Source organism: Salvelinus fontinalis, chromosome 33, assembly GCF_029448725.1.
Source record: "Salvelinus fontinalis isolate EN_2023a chromosome 33, ASM2944872v1, whole genome shotgun sequence".
Classification (NCBI taxonomy): Eukaryota; Metazoa; Chordata; class Actinopteri; order Salmoniformes; family Salmonidae; genus Salvelinus; species Salvelinus fontinalis.
In genome coordinates this window covers 4,803,656-4,813,655 of record NC_074697.1, presented here as the reverse complement: position 1 = coordinate 4,813,655, position 10,000 = coordinate 4,803,656, and the positions used below count along the sequence as shown (strand labels likewise).

The 10,000-nt window shown below is 47.2% G+C and overlaps 1 protein-coding gene across 1 annotated transcript in view; it reads right to left on the bottom strand.

The window, feature by feature from the left end:
- Nucleotides 1-551: 551 nt before the first annotated feature.
- The window catches only part of LOC129831685 (vomeronasal type-2 receptor 1), a 19,916-nt gene continuing 10,467 nt past the window's right edge, over nucleotides 552-10,000 (bottom strand). Inside the window, exons 8-12 of the mRNA XM_055895048.1 lie at nucleotides 9,193-9,316; nucleotides 8,826-8,986; nucleotides 8,331-8,526; nucleotides 7,251-7,686; nucleotides 552-1,617 (exon numbers count right to left, since the gene is read on the bottom strand). Of these exons, the coding sequence (XP_055751023.1) occupies nucleotides 1,302-1,617; nucleotides 7,251-7,686; nucleotides 8,331-8,526; nucleotides 8,826-8,986; nucleotides 9,193-9,316 (1,233 nt within the window). The 3' untranslated portion in view covers nucleotides 552-1,301. The remainder of the gene's footprint in view (nucleotides 1,618-7,250; nucleotides 7,687-8,330; nucleotides 8,527-8,825; nucleotides 8,987-9,192; nucleotides 9,317-10,000) is intronic.

Genomic DNA, 10,000 nt, shown 5'->3' with positions numbered 1-10,000 from the left:
TTCCTAATGTTTGGTACAGTCAGTGTATAAAACCTGGATTGCTGATGCTATGTATGGGCCATTGAGAGGCTTTGAAGCCACCGGTCGGCCATATTGGCTCTCCCCAGTATGATCCGTCCTCCAAAGGAAGGAAATGAATTCTACAGTATTTCAAGGTAATGTTTCAAGGACAAAATTACATGGATTTGATGCTGTATTGGGAAACAGTAACATTAGTAATCCCTACAAAAATGTGATTTTAATTTGTATGTTTAGCTCACATAATACAATTTATAAGTAGAATAAAAGTGGCAAAAATAAATGTAGACATTAATAAATGAATTTCAATAGCTTCCAAAATATATTTAACAACATTGGGGGGAGTGCCAAGATGGAGGTACGGTGGCTTCAAACCAGTCATCTAGTGTATATGTAAATAATTGATTACCACCTGTAGCCTACCTGCCTCTCGTTGGCTCATTGCCCACCACGGTAACAAGATCCCTACTTTTACAATCCATTTTCAGTAACGTAAAACAAGTAACTTCAAGTCAAAATAAAGGACAGGCAGGCAGTGTGAACAATACACCTTTACTTCCCTACGAAAACATTTACAATCAGTGTTGATGATCCATCCAATCAGTGGGGATGTTCCATCCAATCAGTGGGGATGATCCATCCAATCAGTGGGGATGTTCCAATGATCACAAGGCTACTTATGCAGATTCCTATACAGAAACATCAGACATTAATGTGCCTATACAAATATGATATAAAGGCTAATTAAATGAAAATCCCTCTAAATGCACAGTACAAAAGGTGACATTTTGACAACAAATACATTTATAATGCCCACCTTTCTGAGACATCTCAAATGATCTCTCAAATACAGTATATTTCTACCAAGATAGCAAGCCAGTGCAGCAATGACTGTTTGTTTTTTAAAACTAAGGCTCAAACTAATTCTTAATTTAAAATTTTTAAAAATCAGGACAGCATTAATAAAGGCAAATATATAGTTATCATAAGGACGGGACATATCCATCTACCATATATATATATATCCACGTCAGCGTAGATATCTCTCTGTTGCAGCTCTGTGTTTGGTTGTAGTCCTATTCCCTGAGAACTCCATTGGTATACATTAGTCAAAAAACTACATAGAGTATAATGACATCACAGGAAACTAGTAACAGACTCCAGAATGAAATGCTGAGTAGTCACTAGTTAGTGCAACGTGTCCTGTATCACTGACCCTAGTGTGCTTCCGGATGAGTGTTTGTGTCTGCCCGTAGCGTGTGTTTGTGCGTCCCTCCCTAACCCTAATAATCAACATTGCCTGTCGTAGCTTGAACTTCAGTGGCCACCGTAGCTAGCGAGGCCGAGGTCCCTGTCCCAGTCCCGTCACGTGGCTTGGAACGCGGCCGCATCATATCCTCTGTGTTCAACTCGGGCTTGACCAGCAGGACGTAGCACTTGGGTAGGAAGATGCAGGCTAGCAGGCCGAAGCTGGACGCCAGGATGGCAAAGATCTGCACGGCCACCATGAACTTACCACGTGTACTGAGGTAGGCCGGGACGAAGGAGCTCCACACGATGAAGAACACCAGCATGCCGAAGGTCAAGCACTTTGCCTCACTGAAATCAAGAAAACCCCAACAAGTTTAAAAGTGGTCTAAAGCAAGAAACAAAACCAAATTCAAATGAGCGCAGCAACTCTCAGGGTGTTCTCACACTTGGTCCCTTTCAGACAATTTGTTATTTTTTTATTTTGCGGTTCGCTTAATTCTTTGTGCAGTTTGAACACTCCAAAGGAACTCAGACCCCTCAAAAGAACCCCAAAAGTGAATCGAACTGAGACGATCTCGAGAGGTGTTCTGAGTTCGGTTCGCCTGAATTCCATGGTTCCGGTTCCCTTTTTTTTAGGACAATGTGAACGCAAAGCTCCCCAGGAGGACTTGTCATTTTTCCAGCAACACACACTAGACTACTGTAACACCGTTTCCCCTGTCATAACCCCTCACACTAGACTACTGTAACACTGTTTCACCTGTCATAACCCCTCACACTAGACTACTGGAACACCGTTTCCCCTGTCATAACCCCTCACACTAGACTACTGCTACACTGTTTCACCTGTTATAACCCCTCACACTAGACTACTGTTATAAACCCTCACACTAGACTACTGTCATAACCCCTCACACTAGACTACTGTAACACCGTTTCCCCTGTCATAACCCCTCACACTAGACTACTGCTACACCGTTTCCCCTGTCATAAACCCTCACACTAGACTACTGCTACACCGTTTCCCCTGCCATAACCCCTCACACTAGACTACTGCAACACCGTTTCCCCTGCCATAACCCCTCACACTAGACTACTGTCATAAACCCTCACACTAGACTACTGCCATAAACCCTCACACTAGACTACTGCCATAACCCCTCACACTAGACTACTGATACACCGTTTCCCCGGCCATAACCCCTCACACTAGACTACTGCAACACCGTTTCCCCTGTCATACACACTCACACTAGACTACTGCAACACCGTTTCCCCTGCCATAACCTCTCACACTAGACTACTGCCATAAACCCTCACACTAGACTACTGTCATAAACCCTCACACTAGACTACTGCCATAACCCCTCACACTAGACTACTGCCATAAACCCTCACACTAGACTACTGACATAAACCCTCACACTAGACTACTGTCATAACCCCTCACACTAGACTACTGACATAACCTCTCACACTAGACTACTGTAACACCGCTTCCCCTGTCATAACCCCTCACACTAGACTACTGCCATAACCCCTCACACTAGACTACTGCCATAAACCCTCACACTAGACTACTGACATAAACCCTCACACTAGACTACTGTCATAACCCCTCACACTAGACTACTGACATAACCTCTCACACTAGACTACTGTAACACCGTTTCCCCTGCCATAAACCCTCACACTAGACTACTGTAACACCGTTTCCCCTGACATAACCCCTCACACTAGACTACTGTAACACCGTTTCCCCTGTCATAACCCATCACACTAGACTACTGCAACACCGTTTCCCCTGTCATAAACCCTCACACTAGACTACTGCTACACCGTTTCCCCTGTCATAACCCCTCACACTAGACTACTGTAACACCGTTTCCCCTGCCATAACCCCTCACACTAGACTACTGTAACACCGTTTCCCCTGTCATAAACCCTCACACTAGACTACTGCCAAAACCCCTCACACTAGACTACTGCAACACCGTTTCCCCTGCCATAAACCCTCACACTAGACTACTGTAACACCGTTTCCCCTGTCATAAACCCTCACACTAGACTACTGTAACACCGTTTCCCCTGACATAACCCCTCACACTAGACTACTGTAACACCGTTTCCCCTGCTATAACCCCTCACACTAGACTACTGTAACACCGTTTCCCCTGCTATAACCCCTCACACTAGACTACTGTAACACCGTTTCCCCTGTCATAAACCCTCACACTAGACTACTGTAACACCGTTTCCCCTGACATAACCCCTCACACTAGACTACTGTAACACCGTTTCCCCTGTCATAACCCCTCACACTAGACTACTGCAACACCGTTTCCCCTGCCATAAACCCTCACACTAGACTACTGCAACACCGTTTCCCCTGTCATAACCCCTCACACTAGACTACTGCCATAACCCCTCACACTAGACTACTGTAACACCGTTTCCCCGGCTATAACCCCTCACACTAGACTACTGCAACACCGTTCCCCCTGCCATAACCCCTCACACTAGACTACTGCCATAACCCCTCACACTAGACTACTGCCAAAACCCCTCACACTAGACTACTGCAACACCGTTTCCCCTGCCATAAACCCTCACACTAGACTACTGTAACACCGTTTCCCCTGCCATAAACCCTCACACTAGACTACTGACATAACCCCTCACACTAGACTACTGCAACACCGTTTCCCCAGTCATAAACCCTCACACTAGACTACTGCCATAACCCCTCACACTAGACTACTGCCATAACCCCTCACACTAGACTACTGTAACACCGTTTCCCCTGACATAATCCCTCACACTAGACTACTGCTACACCATTTCCCCTGTCATAACCCCTCACACTAGACTACTGTAACACCGTTTCCCCTGTCATAAACCCTCACACTAGACTACTGTAAAACCGTTTCCCCTGTCATAAACCCTCACACTAGACTACTGTCACAACCCCTCACACTAGACTACTGTAACACCGTTTCCCCGGCCATAACCCCTCACACTAGACTACTGTAACACCGTTTCCCCTGTCATAAACCCTCACACTAGACTACTGTAACACCGTTTCCCCTGTCACAACCCCTCACACTAGACTACTGTCACAACCCCTCACACTAGACTACTGTCATAAACCCTCACACTAGACTACTGTAACACCGTTTCCCCTGTCATAAACCCTCACAATAGACTAATGTCATAAACCCTCACACTAGACTACTGTAACACCGTTTCCCCGGCCATAAACCCTCACAAAAATGTGTGCTGAATCACAACATAGGGTAGAACATCTAATCTAGCTCTTAAAGGGACAGTATACCATTGGGTATACCATTTTCAGTTACAGCATTATTTATTCTGCAGTTATTCTAGTTCCTATTTATTCTGTTAGCAAAACAACGTACATGTTAATAATATCTTCTGATTACAATGATTATGTGTCATATTTTAACGAAATGCAATCTATTAGCTTCCAAAATGTCCGTAGGTATACGTAGGTATATCTAGCTGTCCGACAACGTATTCTCATTGAATGGCTTTTCCTGCACTTTGTAAAAACCCAGAGTGAATGTTGGAAAAAAAATAACGGTTCCTTCCTAAACAAAGCTCTGTGAATGTAAAGAGAAAATAGTTGAAGTGAACTGTCAGAAGAGTTGAGTCCTCATTCAAAGGCAAGGGCAGTGTGAACACAAAGACATGAGTTTTTCTGCTTTTTTTACACCAGAGTTCACTTTAAAGAGGACTGAGATCCGTTCTATTAAAGAGGACTATATGAGAAAACACCCTTAGATAGTCTATCATAAGTTACGCAATGGTAAGATATGTTATGTTAGATTCTGGGAGAAACTTGGAACATTGTTATGCTCATAAGGTGAGTGTCCAACTGTGAACGAGACTGTTTTTTACATCACCAGTGAATGGTTATCTGTAGGGAATGTATGGGGGAGACGGGTGGAGAGCTTAGAACATAACAATGTGACTGAGGGAGAGAGGGTAATGTATAACGTTTCCATTATGTCAGGATATGTTACTGTTAAGACATCAGGGAACCAATGGGAGGAGAAGAGACACAGTCTGGTATCAATCACCATGGCAGCCTTGAGTTGGGGAGGAGTGAGCACTTTGGGGTAGAGGTCAGGTCAGATGAAGTGAGGAAGAACAGATAACACTAAGGTTCTGCCTAGCAACAGAGATTAATTGGCTGTGCGGCTGTGGAGGAGGAGCCTCAGCCTCGGGGGAAAGGGTTCAATATCAATGCTTGTGTGAAATGTTGTTTGTCTGAATTACAGCTGTAACGACCCTTTGGGAAGAATTAAACTTGGTTAAGCTTCTCTAGTGTTCGTGAGTTATTTACTCTGAAAATTATAACCTAACAGTTATAATAAGTTAAGTTGTGTTAGCTTAACTGCTATGTTAGCTCTTAGCCTACAGCTAGCCAAGTCTTTAAAATGCTGAGCTAAGTAACTTCCAGTTCCACTAGCTACCTGAAGGAGTCCTCCAGTTTGTGTGCCATGAAGGTGACTAGCTACCTGAAGGAAACCTCCAGTTTGTGTGGCATGAAGGTGACTAGCTACCTGAAGGAGTCCTCCAGTTTGCGGGCCATGAAGGTGACTAGCTACCTGAAGGAGTCCTCCAGTTTGTGTGCCATGAAGGTGACTAGCTACCTGAAGGAGTCCTCCAGTTTGTGTGCCATGAAGGTGACTAGCTACCTGAAGGAGTCCTCCAGTTTGTGTGCCATGAAGGTGACTAGCTACCTGAAGGAGTCCTCCAGTTTGCGTGCCATGAAGGTGACTAGCTACCTGAAGGAGTCCTCCAGTTTGCGTGCCATGAAGGTGACTAGCTACCTGAAGGAGTCCTCCAGTTTGTGTGCCATGAAGGTGTCTAGCTACCTGAAGGAATCCTCCAGTTTGTGCGCCATGAAGGTGACTAGCTACCTGAAGGAGACCTCCAGTTCCGTGCCACAAAGGTGACTAGCTACCTGAAGGAGTCCTCAAGTTTGTATGCCATGAAGGTGACTAGCTACCTGAAGGAGTCCTCCAGTTTGCGGGCCATGAAGGTGACTAGCTACCTGAAGGAGTCCTCCAGTTTGTGTGCCATGAAGGTGACTAGCTACCTGAAGGAGTCCTCCAGTTTGTGTGCCATGAAGGTGACTAGCTACCTGAAGGAGTCCTCCAGTTTGTGTGCCATGAAGGTGACTAGCTACCTGAAGGAGTCCTCCAGTTTGCGTGCCATGAAGGTGACTAGCTACCTGAAGGAGTCCTCCAGTTTGCGTGCCATGAAGGTGACTAGCTACCTGAAGGAGTCCTCCAGTTTGTGTGCCATGAAGGTGTCTAGCTACCTGAAGGAATCCTCCAGTTTGTGCGCCATGAAGGTGACTAGCTACCTGAAGGAGACCTCCAGTTCCGTGCCACAAAGGTGACTAGCTACCTGAAGGAGTCCTCAAGTTTGTATGCCATGAAGGTGACTAGCTACCTGAAGGAGTCCTCCAATTTGTGTGCCATGAAGGTGACTAGCTACCTGAAGGAGTCCTCCAGTTTGCGTGCCATGAAGGTGACTAGCTACCTGAAGGAGTCCTCCAGTTTGCGTGCCATGAAGGTGACTAGCTACCTGAAGTTGTCTTCCAGTTTGCGTGCCATGAAGGTGACTAGCTACCTGAAGGAGTCCTCCAGTTTGCGTGCCATGAAGGTGACTAGCTACCTGAAGGAGTCCTCCAGTTTGCGTGCCATGAAGGTGACTAGCTACCTGAAGGAGTCCTCCAGTTTGCGTGCCATGAAGGTGACTAGCTACCTGAAGGAGTCCTCCAGTTTGTGTGCCATGAAGGTGACTAGCTACCTGAAGGAGTCCTCCAGTTTGTGTGCCATGAATGTGACTAGCTACCTGAAGGAGTCCTCCAGTTTGCGTGCCATGAAGGTGACTAGCTACCTGAAGGAGACCTCCAGTTCCGTGCCATGAAGGTGACTAGCTACCTGAAGTTGTCTTCCAGTTTGCGTGCCATGAAGGAGAAGATGAAGGCCAACAGGGCCAGCAGGATGTCGTAGCCGAAGACACAGCAGATGAAGACCACAGAACCCTCGTCACACTCCAGGATGATCTTGATGTTCTGCGCCGCCGTGTTTTTGACCGGGTGCGGCGGCAGGATGATGAGCCACACCGTGCACGCCACGGCCTGGATTAGTGTTAATACGACTGCCAGGGCCCTCTGGTGGGCGGGACGGAGAGAGTCCACATCGGGGTTGCCAGTGGTTACAGCATTGTTGTTGTTGTTGATGTTGCCATTGGTGACAATGACATCAGGGCTGGTGTCAGCGGCGGCGGCCTGAGCTGCAGCCTTAGCAGTGGCTTTGGCCTTGGACCTGGCAGCCTTCAGAACCCTGGCCCTGAGCATAAGGACTGCAGCCTTACCTAGAACAACACATCATCATGGTTAAAGGGTAGGTTTGTGTGAGCAATGTGGTAAGAACTGTACTCTACTGTAGCCCCTGAGTATCCATCATGTCACTTACAGCCAATGATTCCTTAAGGGCTAGACAAGGCACTAAAGGATTAGTCTGGATTTGGGGAGAGAAAGAGAGGTAGACATAGACAGAGACAGAGAGAGACAGAGACACAGAGAGAGAGACAGAGAGAGAGAGACAGAGAGACAGAGAGAGAGAGACAGAGAGAAACAGAGACAGAGAGAGAGACAGAGAGAGACAGAGAGAGAGACAGAGAGAGAGACAGAGAGAGAGACAGAAAGAGAGACAGAGAGAGAGAGAGAGAGAGAGAGAGAGAGAGAGAGAGAGAGAGAGAGAGAGAGAGAGAGAGAGAGAGAGATAGAGACAGATAGAGAGAGATAGAGAGAGAGAGAGAGAGAGAGAGAGAGAGAGAGAGAGAGAGAGAGAGAGAGAGAGAGAGAGAGAGAGAGAGAGAGAGAGAGAGAGAGAGACAGAGAGAGAGAGACAGAGAGAGAGACAGAGACAGAGACAGAGACAGAGACAGAGACAGAGACAGAGACAGAGACAGAGGGAGAGAGGGAGAGAGGGAGAGAGAGAGAGACTTCAACCCACCCATGATGGAGGAGAGGCAGAGGGAAAACCCCAAGGCCAGGCCCACCTGGCTGGTCATGCAGCTCCAGGGCTGGGGTTCTCCCAGGAAGACGATGGAGGAGAGGAACGTCACCACCAGGGAGAACAGCAGGGAGAAACTCAGTATGGGGTCGTTGGCCTTCACCAGTGGAGTACCCAGGTTGACCAGGAAGACCATCTGAAGTAGGACATTATACACACCGGGGTCAGTTCGAATTGAAGTTACCCAATTCAGGTAGAAAACTGAAATTCCAATTCCATTTTTTTTTTTACATTTCTCAATAAATTGAAAAGAGGAAAATGTATTAAAAAAAAGTTCCTGAGTGACTTCAATACGAATTGACCCAAACCCTTATACACTTCAAGGTTGTCTTTCAAAAATGGCAGTGAATACTACCTGATTTACTGTAATTATGTCTCCTCGTAATTCCAACAGACAAATCTCCAATAACACCCTATTCCCCGTTGGCTACACACCCCCACAGCCAGTGTGATCAGCGCTCCAACGGCTGATATCACTATGAGTGTGATGCCCAGAGGTTCACTGAAGTCCAGGAACTCGATGGTCTTGGGGACGCAGGTGTCTCGGGCCGCGTTAGACCAGTAATCCTCAGTACACTGGATACACTCCCTGGCATCTGACAGGAGGAGGCAGAGAAGATAGCAGGTCAGTCTAACACACAGCAACAGAGACAATCTACAAAGCTGGTAGAATATCCTTCAAGCTACATATCATTTAAACCCCCAAAACAACTGTGGACTCAATTCAAACCAACTCTGCTGCAGTTGTATAAAGAACAAAGCTCTGTTAGGGATTGATAACGTGTACACAGTGATACATCACCTGTGGCGTTGCTGATCTCTCCGTCGGCACAGGGGATGCAGTCGAAACAGCAGACGGGCTCCCCCTGCCTGATCCCCTTCCTGGTACCAGGCTGGCAGCTCTCGCTGCACACTGATCTCGGAGTCTGATGGGAGACATGGAGGGAGACAGTCAGATAGACGGGAAGGGAGACAGTCAGATAGACGGGGAGGTAGACAGTCAGATAGACGGGGAGGGAGACAGTCAGATAGACAGGGAGGTAGACAGTCAGATAGACAGGGAGGGAGACAGTCAGATAGACAGGGAGGGAGACAGTCAGATAGACAAGGAGGGAGACAGCCAGATAGACAGGGAGGTAGACAGCCAGATAGACAGGGAGGGAGACAGTCAGATAGACAGGGAGGTAGACAGTCAGATAGACAGGGAGGGAGACAGTCAGATAGACAGGGAGTGAGACAGTCAGATAGACAGGGGGGGAGACAGTCAGATAGACAGGGAGGGAGACAGTCAGATAGACAGGGAGGGAGACAGTCAGATAGACAGGGAGGGAGACAGTCAGATAGACAGGGAGGGAGACAGTCAGATAGACAGGGAGGGAGACAGTCAGATAGACAGGGAGGGAGACAGTCAGATAGACAAGGAGGGAGGGAGACAGTCAGATAGACAGGGAGGGAGACAGTCAGATAGACAAGGAGGGAGGGAGACAGTCAGATAGACAGGGAGGGAGACAGTCAGATAGACAGGGAGGGAGACAGTCAGATAGACAGGGAGGGAGGGAGACAGTCAGATAGACAGGGAGGGAGGGAGACAGTCAGATAGACAGGGAGGG